Consider the following 18,382-nt stretch of genomic DNA (forward strand, 5'->3'; position numbering starts at 1 on the left):
AACAAGTTAGATTCAGTAGGCATGTCAACAGAATGTGTGTGCAATATTTTGCATGAACAAGCTATGCGCTAGATGGGTGCCATATCTGCTCACACCCAGACCAAAAAAACAATTCCGAAAAAACATTTTAAGTGATTGTCTTGGGCTCTTTCAGCACAATCCAGAGAAATGTTTATGCTGATTTGTGACTGTTGATTGAATCTTGGGCTTATCACTTAACTCCTGAGGCAAAACAGCAGTATAAACAATAAGCTGGTAAAGGTCAACCTGCTCTAAAAAAAAAGTGAAAATGACTATACCTTAACAAAGTTATGGCAACTGTTTTTTTGGGATGCAAATAGAATCATTTTCATTGATTATCTTAAAAAGGGTGAAATAATAAATGGCAACCCTACTGCAGCAACTCAGCAGCGAAATTACAGAAAACTAACCACATTTGGCAAAAAAATGTGCTTTTTCCATTAATGCAATGTTCCAGGTCACACTTCAATCATTGCAATGGCAAAAATCAACAAATTACAGTCTGAATTGCTTCAACACCCTCCATATTCACCTGATCTGGCTCCCAGTGACTATTACTTGTTTCCTAATCTAAAAAAAAAAAAAATGGCTTGAAGAGAAGATTTTCAACCAATAATGAAGTTATTGCCTCACAGATGGTTATTTTAAGGAGTTAGATAAATTACAATACAAAACTGGCATACATGCTTTTGTAGAACACTGGGTTAAGTGTATAGACCTTAATTTGTGACCATGTTGAAAATTAAACCAAAATGTACTCAGAAAAATATGTTTTCTTATTCAGACCTGAGTCCTTTTGCAATAATCTCATACATGATTTTGTTTAATAAAAAAAGATTTTTTCATTTATACCCATTCAATACAAATAAAGCTGACAACATTGTTAAACTTTCCTGGCATTAGTTATCTATTTATTCGTATATAGTGGAAAAATAATCATGAAAAAATTTTAAAAATTTAATTTTTAAACTTTGATAGGTGGTTCCCTCAAAGTACTTTTTTTGGGCAACCTGCAGTACTACTATGAAAAAAAAATTGGTTAAAAATATGCAATAAATAAAAAGTAGCTTTTTGATTTTTGGGGAGGGGGAAATTTTTTTTTAAATGGTAAGATAAGCAATGTACGCATGTATTGAGCTTAATATAAAGTGGTAATATGTTTGCAAATTGTAAGAGAATTGACCCCAAAGAAACTATCTACCCCACCACCCCCATGAACATATCTGAGTATCACCCAAAGACAAGAGGAAATTAAGAGTTAACCTAGTATACTATATTTTACATACAGCTTGAGTTGATTCAATTTTTTTATTAATTTAATCATTTACTTCAATAATATTTATACATTTAATCATTTCAGCAGCTTCCAATTACTACAATATGGCCATCATTAATCATGCAAGAGGAAGGCAGAACTATACTTATCAAAAAATAAGTAACACAAAACAGTATAATCTAAAAGTAATGGTCAACATTTTTTCAGTGTAAAATAATTATTGTTAGCCATTTTAACTATAAATATTTAATAAATTAAACTTTAAATTTATAGACAACTACAATATCTTGAAAAAAAATTATATTTTAATACATAAACTCAGTGAAGACATAAACAATAGCAAATGAATTCTGAATTCCCACTTCTTAGTGATTTTAATCTTCAAATTTCTGTTGAATTTGTTCAATAGAATTACTAAGTTACGCTAATGATAAGTCAGATAATGTAAAATGAAACTATAATGAAAATTCATAATAACAAAAAGCAAACACTAATGACTAACTTTAGTTGCACACAATTATTTTATTAAATGCACTTACAACTATGCTTTTCAACTAGGATTCTAAAAGAAAGTATATCTTTCACAAACCTTTGTCTGAACTTCAACATCATATGCTGCTTTTTTCAATTCAAAATCCCTCTGAGCTTTAGCAATTTCTGTATCATTTAAGAACCTGAAACAACAAAATCAACCCCTAACTAAAAAGAATAAGATAAAATATTAATAATAATTGACAACCTCATACTATGGTGTGTGTCCATATACACAAGATGCTTCCCAGGAGTTTAAAAAATTTATATTATGCAAATGAATGAGCACAAATACAAACAAATGGCACTAGTAGCAATGTAATACATCTTTCATGTATAAGTACACCTAAAGGGGCTTTGATCTAAATGATTGTAGTTGTTATTGTAAGGTTAGTTTTCTGGTGTCATGTTTGCTTGTGAATGGATCTTTTAATGAATGATCTGAGAGAACAGTTATCTGAGTAAATTCTGTTTTAAACTTTGTAAAACAACCAAAGAAGCACACAAAATGTTAGTACAAGCATTCAACAATGCGTTTGGACATTTGCAAACGTATGACTGGTTTAACATTTTAAAAATGGCCAATTTTCTGTTGATGACAACGAACATTAAGGATGACCACTTACAACATTACATCAGAAAATATAATTACTGTTGGGAGTGAAATTGTGAAAGATTATTAGTGATTTCATTAAGGCTAGGGGCAGTGCTGGAAGTTCTGTTCCTCTAGTAGCACAATTTGAAAAAGATGTAAGCAGTTGTTGGGATTTCTTGAAGGCCCTCAAAGTGCCTCTGCAGCGGTTTGTAGAAAAGTGATCCCAAGCCTTAATGATTTAAAAGTAACTTTCTCTGTTTTGGCGAATGGATCTGAGGCGCTTGTCTCTAAGTCAACTTAAGTCCAGGAGGTTCAGGCAGTTTCTGTCCTGGTAACAGTACCTGTGCCGATCAGGGTGGAGCAGAAACACTTCGCCAAGGTGCTTAAAGGCAAGCAGGAGGCCAGTTTAGCCCGCAAGCAGCCAGAAGACCTTTCTAACCTTCCTAAATAGGAAGGAGGGCTCCATAAAAATAATTAAATAAATTAGAGAAGAATTTCAGACTGCCCATTCAAGGCAAGAGGTCAAATTTGAAAATTAGGAATATAAAAGATACTAGGAAAGGTCTGGTTGTCGTAGTGGATGACAAAGAGGCAGTTAGAATCATTTAAAACTCTGTTGTTAGTAAAAGGTTGGATGTCAAGGTGGATCAGAAACTTAAAAAGAGGCTTGCGTCATTGTCTATAATACAGACAGACAATAACAGTCTTACATGTCCCAGGAGCAGATTGTGTCTCTCATACGGGAGCACAACACTAACTTGGATGCAGTGACATTCAAGTCTGAGTACAGGTTTTTGTTCAAAATTGGTATCTGTGATGTCTACAGGTACCACAGTATATTCAAAGTTGGGCTTACTCTGTTTAATAGGTTTGTTGCTGAGAGTATGTTGTTTGTGGATTTCTCTTCTTGTAGAGTCAAGGAGTACATTGGTAAAATTCTGTCAATATGCTTCACTCTGTGCGCATTGTGGAGACGAGGCTCACAACCCTGTAGAATGTCCTAAAAAGTCTGAAGCTCATACTTGTGTAAATTGCATAAGGTTGTGGATGGATTGCAAGCACTTGGTCAATAGTAAGGTCTGTGGTTGTTATTTGAAAGCTGTTAGATGTATTTTAATTTATGCATAGTTTAAGTTTGAACAGAAATTCTGTAAGTGCTTACATTGCTCAGATCAAGTTAAGTGAAACTGTTGAAAGGAGGTCCCTTGACATAATTCTTCTGCAACATCCATACATGGTACATGGCAATCTGCCAGGTTAGTTAGCAAAAATTTAAACTGGAAGTAACAATATGTCTGCAGTTCTGTATAGAACATTGGCCTTTGTTTTTTTTTTAGGCAGGTTTCTACTGCTCATCATGTTGCTGTTCAACTTGTTGATGGTCTGATTTCTGTGTTGTTATTTTGTATTTTCAATTTAGAGATTACACTGAGGAACTTTAGAAAAGTGGGATAGAATTATTGGTCTTGTTGGTAACTGTCCTGCAATACTAGGTACTGATGTAAATGCTAAGTTGCTTCTTTGGCATAGTGGAAACACAGATGATGGTGGTGAATTAGTTAGGCTTTGTTGTGCAGTATGGATTAAAGGCGTTTAATGTTTTCAGTGAGTTACCAACATATGCTGGAATGGTAGATGGTTGATGCTTGGTATGTTGTTGATTGTTCTAGTGATCATCAATTAATTATCTCCGAGTTGGTTAGGGAGTTGCGAGATGCTATAGACGCAATGTCCCTGTTCTTTGGGGCACATCCTGCTCAGGAAGGTGGTCTAAAGTGTTAATATTTTTTCTGCTACACACCGTAACTTAAGACAAAAGTTTGGATGATATTCAATTTGGAAGTTCTGGTAGAAAGATTTTTTCTGGTTTTCATTGATGCCACTAAGGATTAAATTCCCTGCTGTTCGAGTTGACAGAGAATTGCCCCTTGGTGGACTATACAGTTTTCTTTGTTGAAAGTCTGTGAACTGTTCAGGAGAGCTGTTCAGAAGTATAGAGATCCTGAACAGCAAGCGGTTTTGGTAGATGACTATCGAAGGCAAAGGTCTAAATATTTTCATTTGGTCAAGGCATCAAAAAAGGATTCTTGCCATTCTTTTTTTAGAGAGTAAGGAAATAAGGATGTTTAGGGTACTGTTATTGGGCGAGTCCTAGGGCATAAGCATAAGAAAGAATATTATTTTGTTGGCTCTCTCAACCCAGAAGAAAGTTGTTTCTAATAAAGCTGAAATTTTAAATATTCTACTGAATTATTTATTGCCAGAAGATGTTATGACTAATGAAACCTCTTACCAACTGTGAGTGAGAGGAAGTTGCTGCTTTTCGCTCTGTTTTATCTTTAGAAATTAGAGAGGAAGAGGTATGTCAGGTAATTTGAAGTTCTGAATAAAGCCCCAGGTCTCTATGGAATCACGGTGGAGCTCCTTGTCTGTTCTGTCAGAATTTGTGTTGATAACTTTTACTAGAGTTTTTAATAGGATTCTCTTGCTGGCTATTTCACTGGAAAAAAAGGTGTTCTTAAATTGTTGTTTAAAGATGGTGACAAGGACCTCACTATGACAAGACCAGAATAGATTTACAGTAATTATGAGAGATCTTCATTTTTATAATAATGAAAAAGCAGCAGGCTAATCATATACATAAGATATAAGCTTTAATTGATTTTTTTTAATGAAAAAATGGCTAACTTGTACTATCCTAAAAAGGAATTATGTAGAGATGAGTCTAGTTTTATGGCTTGGATGACTAATTTACTGACAGTATATTAAGAATAAAAAACATAAATACAGGATTAAACCCTATCTTCTTACTGAAGAGAATGGCCCAAAAGAGCCATTTTGAAACTCCTTGCATACATACAGTAATGCTACGGATGACCTAGGTGGTAAAGGATATGAGTCAAATGTAGTTTTGCATTTAATGAAAGAAAAAATAAATGCTGGACACTCACTGTTTATGGATAGTTTCTATAATTCTTACCATTTATCAAAGAAATTATTAGAATTAAAAACTTACACAACTGGCACTCTACATGGTGATCAAAAAGATACGCCAAGAAAAAGTAATAGTAAAATCTAAGCCAAAAATAGGCGAATCTGTCATACAATCTTCAGAAAGGGTAACTGTTTTAACTGAAAGGGTAAACAAAATTTTAAATTAATAACAAATTTTGATAACAGAAAGGTAGTGTCTTACCTTTTTTGATATCAGTTTCATTTTGTTAAAAACAATTTTATTTATATTACAGAAATTGTTGTTTTTTGAGTGAAAGAAATGATATTTGTGAGATGCGTACCATATGGTTTACAATTTCATTGCAATTTTTTTGGATAAGAATTTCACACAGTAAAACTTAACGACGACAAAAGGCAACTGAAAAATGTAATATTCTGAAGACATCATCAAACTATATAAGATGTACATCATTGGATCATGATGCATTTTAACATCCGAGATGTTAATATTAAATCCTTTTAAAACATTTTTAGTGCTGAAGAATAATACAGTAAAAAAACAATTTTTAAAAAATTATTGTACATATTCTCAACAAACTTGAACAGACAACAAACAATTAGTCATAAAAATTACATTGCTTTTATTACTGATATATAGAAAAATGGTTTATAAAGTATAAAAAATTAGTCTTAATTTATTAGTCAGTACTGTGAAATTACGATAAAAAAAATAATTTATATCTAAAATTTTTGTGAATAATAGTGGTCTTGTTACTCTAGTGTTAAGAGGTTTATATTACCTATTACAGGCAATATAAAAAAGTGTTATGATTTTAAAATGTCAGTATTCAGATAAGTATCAGTTTGGGGAAATTTTACTGTATATGAAATTCAAAAGCTTAGTAAAAAAAATTCAAGAGAAAATGTTAATTCAAAGTCTACGATTTGGTTCAAGATTAAAACATTCTAATAATATAATACAAAAGATCTAGATAAAATAAATCTTAAAAATTCAAAATGTTTGTAGTCTCCAATGGACAATAAAAGAAAGAATACAGCATTTACTACTCAGTTTAAAAAAATCCCATAATAAAAAATTAAAATTACCTAGAAGCCATACGTTCTTCTTCAGCAATAGCTTCCTTAATTTGTGCATCTCGTCTGGCTTCTGCTTCACCTATTCTAGCATCTCTTTTAACTTCTGCTGTACGAGCCATACCAAGACTTTTTAAGTAGCCCTATAACATAACATAAATTAAATTAATATAAATATCAATGATATAAAGTACAATAGAAAAGTAAACAATAGAAACTATCACGCACTAAAGTAAAAAAAAAAAATTATTCATTAAGAATAATAATTTTTATAAACATTATTATCTTGATTTTATGAGAAACTTTTATAAAGAATTAGTTACAGCACTGATAATTATATAATATGATATAAAAAAAAAAAATCGGACTTCAAGTACAATAAATTACTAACATATGTAATGTTTTAAATGGTGAATTGATGTTTTCCTCTTTACAGCAACTAGAGTAGATTAAAAAAGAATTTTTTTTTTTACAAAACACAATAATATAAAAATAAACATACCTTATACAATTTAGAGATGTAAATTTAATTATATACTCTTATAATACAATACATAGGTAATGTTCATTATAAAAAATTACATCATGTTTACCTACAAAAATCTGAAACTGTGTGTTTTCTATTCATCAATTATAAATGAAGATAAGTTAACCAATTTGATAGATAAAATCACAAAATAAAATTCAGTTATTTTACAGATTTCATTCATAGGAACCTTACAATAATCGCATAAACTACCATATAACTATATCTCATAGAAAATTGTTTAATCTTAAGTCAAAATACCAATAAACAAAAAATGATATACTAAAAAAACGACAAAAGTTACGTAGATAAATTTATGCTTCACAGTTCAATGAAAATAGTGACAGAAGAATAAGTCAGATCACAACAATAATTCCTGAATTTAATGGAAAAATCTATGTACATAGATATTTTTTATTTTATATATATATATATATAAAGAAACAATAATGCATACATTACAGACATTCAGATTTACATTAATGATTACCATCAATCTCAAATTACTTGATATTTGGTGATGTATATTTTCTTTAAAAATCTCTATGCATAAATGACTGAGTGCGAATCAAAGTTATATTTATTTTAAGTCAATTGTCAGGAATTCATATTTTTGTTTGTGTTGTAATATCAAGTTATGATGTAATAAATCTTCAATTTTTATGAAATTTTTCAGTTAAGTTCCTTGCTACCATAAAGAGCAGTGCGAAACAACTTTTCATTAAATTTTCCATTTCAAAATGGCAGTCAGCATAGATATTTGAGAGAACACCTTCAATTAGCCATCACTCAGTTACTACTTTCTAAATATTGCTTTGTTGATACTGTAATAATGCAATTAAAATTTTGAAAATTAAAAAAACTGATACCATGACATATATCTCCTTGATAACTATCCATTAGTGACAACTGTTACTGTTTTTGGAAACAATTACAAATATTTGCTGATACTGGCTAAATCTTTCATAATCAATTGCAATTAACAATTCTGTGAACTTCATTTTAATTTTTACTTTATTAATGCAATTTTACAGTAGAGCACAATTTCTTAAATTAAATTTACAATGAATTGGTTCTATTTTTCACAGAACTAATAGAAGAAATTTTTCTGAATAATTAAAAAATGATCAGCTTAACATTGAGAAGAGCTTTATATTTTATTTTTGGGTTTCATTATAACAATTACTTCATTGTTACTTAATTGACTGATTTCATTATAAAGGAAGATGATTAATTTATAGTAATGTTAAATACGAATAATCACTCAACTGATTATCAAATTCAGTATCAGATTATCAGATTCAGTAACAGATTATCTGATTTCAGATTATCTAATTATATATACAAAAGGATAAATTTAATCATGAAGTTTGATGAAAATGAAAGGTGACGGACACAGTGAGGTATACGTTAAGCAAAAGTATTACAACCAAAGAATTTATATCAATTTTCTTCAAAGTTAACTTAGCACGATTTCCAGATGCACAGTATAAAACTGGCAAGCAGTAATTGGTGGAAGGAATACTTACCTAAACCAGCAGGCAGTCATGCGCTGTCACCAGACACACTCAATTAGAAAATTCCCTACACAATGGCTCTACTGTTTCACTAATACCGAGACAGGCATTTGATACATAAACTGTAACGCATATTATTTTATAATTTCCATTATAAGTTATTTTTATGAGTAGCTTAAGTATATAAATTTCTTTAGTTCACTTAATATTAATAAAAGTGATTAGCAACACCTCGATCCAGGTTTTCTCACTGTTTAGATCAAGGAGCTGCTTTAAAAAGCCAGATGAAATGTGTAACTACTAACAAATTTACATTAGTTCTTGTAATTTAATTTGTATTCTTGTAATTTAATTTCTGCAGATATAAATAAAAAAAAACAATAAAATGTCAATATAAAAAATAAAAATTGATGAATACTTTAAGATAAGGAAATAAATTAGATACAATATTAAAATTCTTACTTTAATTGTTTTCACAAAGTCATATTTTGTATATTTAATATTATTTGTAAAAGTTTAGAAAGCTCAGCTGATGCAAAGATGGGGATGAATGCTGGACTGGTTTCTTGATAACTACAATGTCCTTTTATACCAACTCCTTGTACTATATGTCCTTGGTATACTATCTCCTCTACTGCACTATTAGCAGTACCAACAACACTTCTACTAGCAATTCCAACACTACTTCAGACACCCCAAATAGAAGTACTATACGTTTACATAATTATATTTTTTAAGCTTTGACAAGTAATACGAGGGTAAGTCAATTATTATCTGCAATTTTGTTATATTTTTGTTTATGTTGGTAGTACTGTTGTGTTGCGTAGATGACGCATGCGTGGTTTAATTGTTGTTATGTCTGTGCAGGTTTGATGCTGCTACATTAGTTCTGTTATTGCTGCCCTGCCGTTAACCATGGCTTTCTGTTTGCACCAAAGAAGAGCAATGTTCAGTGATCCGTTTTTTGTGGTCGGAAGGTGTATCGGAGGCCGAAATTCATCGAAAACTTTACCGTTTACTGCCACAAATGAGGAAAACATTGAGCGTGCACGTGACATGGTTTTCTCTGACAGATGAGTAACTATTGATGAAGTGGCACATCATCTGCAAATTAGTCATGGTTCTACCTACAGAATCATCCATAACAGACTTGGGTTTCATAAAGTCTGTGCAAGATGGGTCCCAAAACAACTCACACAGTTTTATAAACAAATGCGTATTGACATCTGCCAAAAACATTTGGATCGCTACGGTTATGAACGGGACATCTTATTAGACAGAATCATCACTGGTGACAAAACATGGATCCATCATTACGAGCCTGAGAGTAAACGGCAGAGTATGGAATGAAAGCATCAAATTCATCATGCAATAAAAAGTTCAAGACCCAACCATAAGCAGGAAAACTGATGCTTATGGTTTTTTTGGGACTCACAAGGCCCAGTACTGGAACATTGACACATAAACAGACACGACAATAAACAGTGCGCGTTACAGTGAAATGCTTACTGCCAAGTGAAGTCTGCAATTCGAAGCAAACGCCGAGGACTGCTGTCGAAAGGTGTTGTGTTGTTGCATGACAATGCCCATTCACATACTGCTGAAACGCTCCAGAAACTCAACTTTGAAGTACTTGCTCATCCTCCGTATAGTCCTGATCTTGCCCCTTCTGACTAACACTTGTTTGGTCCACTCAAGGCATAAAGGGGCCGTCTATTTACCTCGGACGAAACAGTGCATTCCTGGCTCACAGCTCAACCGAAAACCATAGGGCATCAGGAAGCTTGTGCAACGATGGACCAAGTACGTTGAAATGCAAGAGGACTATGTTGAAAAATTATGTACATGCAAGTTTCCTTTTTGTATTGCAATAAAATTTATTACTACATTGTGGATAATAATTGACTTACCCTCGTACATACACAAGTTTATAAATTACAAATTTTAACAAAATAAACAAATCCCTAATTTATTTTTAAAAAACGATGCAAAATTCCCACAATATTTTATATTTCCGCAAAGATTATCATTAATTGATGTGAGTGTTATTTTCTAACTTTCCTAACAGTATCACTCTAAAATTACAGCTGACATGTTTTGAAACCTCCATTCCCAAAAGTTTCATGTGTGTTTAAAGTAGTTTTGAGAATGGAAAGTTTACTCCAAAATGCAGCAACTACAATTATCAGACTGACAATGCTAGAAAGCCAGAAAATAACACTAAAATCAAAAACCATGCACGACAACACATAAGAGAAACTCATGCAGTTAATCAGGAGGAAGAAAGAAACAACTCAAATAGCAACCCAACAAATACTGCAGAGACTAGTGCTGTGTTCAATGTTCCAGATAAATCCAATCAATAGGCTAGCACATAAGTTCACATAAGCAAAGTCAAACAGAGTCTGGATCTAATTAGATTGTATCCTAAATTTCTTCTTTGGGTCCCATACCAGTAAGCCATAAAATATTACCATAAATTACAATACAGAAGATAGACATTCAAGCTAAATAATACACCAAACAAACCTTCAATTGCAATTACTCGATGAATCAAAATTATAAGATTATAGAAATGCTTCATTTAAAAAATCCATAGCTCCACATACATAGCTAACAACAAGCTTTTTTTATATATAAAGCTGCGATTATAAAATCTCACAAATAATAATAAATAAAGTAAAAAACTTTAATGTAATTTGAAAATAAAAAATAAATTTGTAATAAAGATACCACCAAAAGGGGTGAATGTAAGTAAAAGAAATTAAGGATGAATGAAGGTAAAAGAAACTAATTAGAATTTTTTTTTCACCTTATTTATATCTTCTTTCCCCTACTAAGTACTAATAATGTTGAAGAAATGTTTTATGATAAAAAGGGGTAAATTAGCCAAAAAAAAAGAACTAGCCTTGTCCTATTAGTTGCGCTACACATAAAGCATCCTAGTATAAAAAAACAGCAGTTAAGAGCTTATTCTTTCTCCAAAATCAATCAACATTAACATTGTAGTAAACAGAGTGACTATTTTACTACTTTATAAATGCATATTCTTTAAACACATACTTTACAAAGATTCTGAAGACCACTTTATAACATAGGAACTGGGGGGCTTAAGATTTTTAGAAACGTATTTATTTCATTTTCAATGTGCTGGGTTTGATTATCTAATACATAAATGCGAAAGTTTGTGGCAGTTCTGAATGTTTGCAACAGCATCACATAAGAATCAACCAACAGATTACTTTCAAATTTTCAAGATAAATTAGTTATCTCATAGAAGGTTTTTAGAACTAGGCTCTAGCCCCCTTGCACAGAAGTTGTAAATTTTTCCAAAAGGACAATGATGTAACACAGTTTTTGATTTTGTTTTTCTCATATAAAAATAATAGATTATGTGTTTTTTAAGATATCCATTTTTCAGCTCTCTACCTTGACCCGTTCCCAAGATATAGGTTACCCTGTAAGATATTCTATAAAGGTGTAATATATCCCAAAAGAGATATGTTCAGGAGCTTAACAGCAGGAGCTTCTATGTCAAGAATGCAGGAAACATTGGAGGAAAGAGAGCTTTCAGGCTTTAAGTGTTATTTACCAGTATTATTCTCACAACCATAAAGATAACAAACACAGCAGAGGGGCTGTGTTTGTTAGCCAGGGGGACCCATCTCCCCCTGGCTAGATGGGTGTAGCTACCTGCCTAGCTACGGGAGTAGCTATCTGGCTACTCTATTATATAGATAAAGCATGAACTTAAATATAAAAAAGTGGGATTAGAATAAATTTGTCAAACAGTGATTAATAATCCAAACATAGACAAAAATGTAATATTTCTTTTTGTAACTTTCTTTTCATTGAAAGCAATTTATTAATAATTATATAAAACTAGGCTGAATACCACCTGCACATAACAAACATTATGTAGAGGTATCAAACTAATTTTTTTAGCCTTTTGTTCTTTACCTTTTTGTTTTTATTTTATAAAAATACTAATACAATTTGCTTCAATTCTAACATTACACGTCATTTAAGCATATATTTAAACATAATTTTAATTTTTAATATCCGAGATTTAATTTTTTATATCCTTCCAGATTTAATTTAATTTTTTTATACATTAGGACCATATTTTAACTGCATCAAATTATTCACAGGTTGTTTTCTTTATATACATACAAGAATTTTTTTTAAAATAAATGACACAGAAATGTTCAGATTATAAGATAGTACCAAATATATAACGTAGAAAATTTTTTTTTCTAATATTTTGCTTATCCAGCTTTGACCAAAAAATCCATTCTCATAATTTTTGTATAAATTATAATGAGACCTTTGTAAATACAATATATATTAATAAATCAAATTTTTTCAGTCAACACTTATGAAGAGAAATATATATAAATAAACTTATCTTAATGTAATACTGAATCACTTCTGAACACCCTCAGCTCAATACAGTGAACAGCATTACCTGTTATTTGGGTTGAAATCGTTAATATAATGGCAAATAAAATGAATATTATCAAATACCTTACTGACACTACTTTTAGAAAGTGCAAACTTTTCTAGTCACAAAAAATGTTTTGCTAGGTTTTGGACTGGATTCCTGAGGAATACATTATTCCAAATGTATACAATGTATATATTTATCGATTATATGTTATTCTGTGAATTTATTTTAGATGCTGTTTTGTGAGGAAAAAATGTGTTAAATGAACAAAAGCAGCTGTTTATGATTAAAAGATACAATGTTAGCAATAAAGATAAAGCAATGATAAATGCAAATAACTATATAACTATTATTCCAATATTAATAATACACAATATAGCACAATGAAAAAGAAACAGTTAATATACCAACGCCAACATAAATGTACTATAATTAAAATGCACTTAAATACTAATATATAATTTTAATTAAAACTGAAAAATTTAAGTATACATTCCTATAAACAATATTTTAATATTAAATCAAATATGCCACTAATCTAGACAAAAATAATAGGCAAATAAAATAACAAATTTTATAACGGGCTTTTATTCAGCTGCCATCATGCAAATAAAAATCTTTTCCCACATTAAATAATCAATTTACCTCTAAAATACATTTCATAACAACAATAACAATTATCAACATTCACAATAAATAACAACAATAAAGAAGAATATTATTAAAAATAAAGTACAACATACCTTAGCCCCCTTTGTGATACATGAAACAATAAGAAAATAACAATAAACTACTTATAAAAAGTAGCAATTCATTTTATATTAAATAATAGTTAAATTATAAATTTGGATAAGTTATAAATACTTCATTATTAATAAATAAAATCAAAACTAATATAATAAAATTCATATATATTCTATATTCCATTTATGCTGGATGCGGTATATCAACTGTATAATCAAATTTCATAAATTATTTATCAAGTAACTAACCACAAATTACACTGGTCTAAAAAAAAAAATATTTTTTTCTGCTGCATGTATTCAATAAGGAAGGTCTTGTAGGTACTTTTTGGAGGGCAGGCTTTTATAGTAACACAAATTTAAAGAAAACCTGATTTTTAAGGAATTCTATAGCCTATAACATGATATAATCTAACCTACCTAACATCTATTTTCCTTTAGTTTGTTCCTGTATTCAGCCTACAGTAGTAATTGGCAAGAATATTTGGGCTCCATTTAACCAGGTAGCCCAATATTTCCATCACTGGTATATCCTTACAAAAACATTCATTACAAAAACACTCATCAATTATTTTATTCATCAGTTATATCGCCAAGGTTGGATGGAAAAAAGTACAAATGTGAATGCAATATTTATATTTTTTGAGACATATTGCATCTCAGTTTATTATATTTTTCAAAAATTTTACTAGCAACAGAACTTAAAAATAATATCCACAATAAAGTATATCTCTCATCAAACCACTCATTCCAAATATCATACTCATACTAGTTTTAGATGGAAAAAAGTCCAAATGCGATTGTAACATTTGTATTTTTTTGAGACATATTGCATATCAGTTTTTTATACTTTTCAAGAATTTCACTCGCCAAATCTACATAGTTCTCAGCCTTCTTTTATCGCAGGAGTGATTTGACAATATTTTGAAACTATAACCATGCTGCTTTCTCCAATCCATTCAAACTCCTCTCAAAGTCTAAATCCTTCATTTGCATCATTTGTATCTAGGTCCAACAAACATTTCTTCTTTAGACTTTTGCTTCAGTGTTTCGGGGAAACTTGCTCTTAATGTATAAGAAACCTCAGCCATAACAAATTATTACTTTGACAAAAGTTTTCATCAAATGAAGTTTTATATGTAATGGTGGAAAAAGATAAACACTCTTCGATTTCACAAGAGCTTATAACATTTTTCTCACCAGCAATCAGTGCTTTTCTCTTTGACCAGTCTTTTTTAGTGGTTAATTCATATCTCTACTATCCTACTTGCATAAGAAACAACAGTTCTTAGCACAATCAAGCTGCAGTCCTAAATAAAATATATTATTGTAAAAATAAAAATCTCATATTATTATAAATCTCCTTTGTTTATGCTGCATTAGCAAGAGGAATTGATGGTTCTCAATTCCAATGTGAAGGAGTACAATTTCAAACTCATTTTAGAAGAATTTATAAACACAATCTTCATTCTGTAGATTGTTATGCTGTTCTAATAAATCAAATAATCTACATCATTGCAGTATACTACATTATCTTATAAGCAGTACAGAAACTAAAATTCTTGCTGTCTCAAATGCAAAAAACATGTTTTAGTTGAACTTTGAAGGAGGCTCCAGCCTTTTATCCTTGAAGTCAACAACTTTGTCAGCATTTAAGATCACAAACCAGTTCAATATGTTCCACTTGAGTAACTTTAGGATCAATACTCTCACTTTGGAAATCTGGATTCTTTTAAACTCCATGTTTCTGGCTGAACTAGAACAGGTAAGTCTACACTGTGTGGAATAGGTCTTATGGGTAAAGGAACGCTACACAACAGATCTCTTGAATTTACTTGTGATGCTTTTGTTTTTTGCAATACAATAATAGTTGTTTTTTTCTTTTTGCACATAAAATTTTAGTGTTACGTTATCAACACCCAAACACAAAATTACTACAGTAGCCAAACAATATCAAACTTAAAAATTTAGATAATAGCAATATAAAATAATTAAAATCAACAATTAAAAATAAACTTAATTAAACAAAATTATGTAACATTATTATAAAACAAAAATGAACACTATCATAACAAAAAATATTCCTAATACAGTACAGCATAGTCATTAAGTACCTGTGGTGTATGGTAAAGACGAAATAAATCCACAATGAAATACAATATTAAAAATTTTAATTAAAACAATAGCATTAACATCTGCCATACACCAAATGGCATAAATACATTAAACACACTATAGTAATAATCAAATATTTGAATACAAACAAGACAGCCTTAGAAAATCATAAAACATTTGATAACATCCTCTCACTGTTCTCCAAGGTATTTGAGATGTTAACCCCTAGTTTAAAACCTCTGATACAATGCCGCATAACAGACATATCTCAAAGGCTGCGGTGTACCAATAGTTGACAGTAGCAGCGAACACAAATGGGTGCATCAATCTCAGTTGAGATATCCATGAGTGAGCATAGTGTGCTCTACTCACAAATGGCAAATAATAACCTCCTTTCAAAATTATTCCTGCATGAGGAGCTCTATGGAATCAGTCAAATGGTTCTTCAGTTCTCTCCATACCGTAAGAACAGCAAAAGGTATATGTTGCAGCTTCCAACTTGGCCAACAGCTTAGAAAATTACACAAGAATTACAGGAGATATGAGAGCTAAAAACTTGTCCCGATCTCCTAGTTTACCCAAAATAGAGCTCATATAATTTTTTACCTTAGGAGTAATTTTTCTTCTTTCAGATTTAAAAGTTAATTTGTCACACACTTCACAAAAACTATTAGGATGATTTATACAACAGGGCATTTTATACAAATTACTAACAATGCACAAAAACCCAACACGTATGAAGCACAATAAAATCAATACAAGTCTGTATCAGAAAAAGTAGGAATAAAACTAAAGACCAAACTCATGATCATATTCGCACGAAAGTAAAACAACACAGATTCTCTGATCCAGCTTATTCCACAGTAAAAGTAACAGCTGAAATAACTACGCAACAATGATATAAATAAAGGCTATAAATTAAATCATATTACTGTGACAAATTTATTTCTACTAGGAAGTATAGTAACGGCATTGATGTCATTCTATGATGTAACACCATATAAGTCACACTGGTCATTCCTCTAAATTATCCCAGTCTGAGCCATTTATAAATATGGTCCATTTACAAATATTTTCAGACATTCATATATATAAATATAAATATTGATTCGCAACAAGTCTTTACACCTATTTAGTCTTAATAGAGAAATAATGATCTTAACAATTTCCATTTTTTACAAAAGAATTACAACAAAAAAAAGAAGCCCTTAGGGCAAATTTTAAGGTCATTTTTGAATTCAGTATCAAATATGCATAAGGATAAGCCAAAATTTATGTAACAGAACTCTTGTATCATTTAATTGATTGACCATACAGTCAGATCAATCAAATTACATACATGGTGGTTGCATTCTTATGCAAAAAAAGTCATATTAAAAAAGGATACATAAGAGATATACTTTAATTTTCAGGTTTCATAAGTTCTGGAGCCAGAAGTTACCATTCATTTGGTGTACTACAACCAAATCCAATTTACATTCAACATTGCCAATACTTTCCTCCATGCCTCTTCATCCGATTACAAAATATTCTCTTTTAGAATGGATAGATTTTTCCTTTCATAGTTTCCAAAAAAAATAAACTTTAAAGACTGCAATAAAACAATAAGCATGATCCAAGTTCCATGATTGTGCAATCATGTAGTGTAATTATATTAAAATATTTATTCAGTTAATGAATAAAAATATAAGAGTGATTGGGTTTGAATGTAAGTAGGTAATCAAATTTTGTTACAAAACATGTAACATATGTGATAATATTATAGTTATTTTTATTATTATTATTATGAAGTATTTTAGTATTATTTTACTTCAGTAAATAATAATACTGGAGGATATATTTTTTAAAAAACTATATTAAATTTTAAAAAGAAGTGTAGGACCTACTGATTAAAATAATAGAGAAAAACTATTCTGCAGTAGTAAAGTTTATATTTTTTAAATGCAGTTTTTATTTTAAATTACACCTTCTACAATAATAAATAATTTAACTGTGTTGATTTGTTTAAGTATTTTCAGTTATAGTTATCAAAATTAATTTTACATCAACTGGTCTAAAGATGTAGTGTTAACTGATTGTATTATTTTATATTGTAGATTATTGATTTTAAAATAATTAAATTAGCTACTGATCTTTTGAATTTACAGTTTTTATCAAAGCCAAACGTAGTAAACAAACAGAACTGTAATTATTTTAAAAAATGTAACTTTTACATAAAATCAAAAAAATTAAAATATCAGTTTAAATTAAGGCACAAAAAAACTACAAAAAGAACTGAAATAATATTAAATAACATTATATCAATTCTGTTTAATACCTCCTAATAAAGCATCTGCTATGTTTCTTTGTTATATAATGTAAATATTTCAATTGTGTAATTATTCTCTAGTTTATTAGATTTGTCCATCTTCAATAAATAATATATTCAAATTTATTTATTATAAGTTAAAATGCAAGTACTGAATAAGATGAGCAAATTAAAAAGATAAACAAGCACAGAAATAACAGAATAAAAAAATTATTCTACATATCTACAATATATTACATGTCTACATATATTA

General features: G+C 30.1%; 1 protein-coding gene across 1 annotated transcript in view; it reads right to left on the reverse strand.

The window, feature by feature from the left end:
* The window catches only part of Flo1 (flotillin-1), a 49,886-nt gene that overhangs the window by 16,208 nt on the left and 15,296 nt on the right, over positions 1 to 18,382 (reverse strand). Inside the window, exons 6-7 of the mRNA XM_075372607.1 lie at positions 6,486 to 6,616; positions 1,887 to 1,971 (exon numbers count right to left, since the gene is read on the reverse strand). Coding sequence (XP_075228722.1) covers positions 1,887 to 1,971; positions 6,486 to 6,616 — 216 coding nt within the window. The remainder of the gene's footprint in view (positions 1 to 1,886; positions 1,972 to 6,485; positions 6,617 to 18,382) is intronic.

The sequence above is a fragment of the Lycorma delicatula genome, chromosome 8 (assembly GCF_047948215.1).
Source record: "Lycorma delicatula isolate Av1 chromosome 8, ASM4794821v1, whole genome shotgun sequence".
NCBI lineage: Eukaryota > Metazoa > Arthropoda > Insecta > Hemiptera > Fulgoridae > Lycorma > Lycorma delicatula.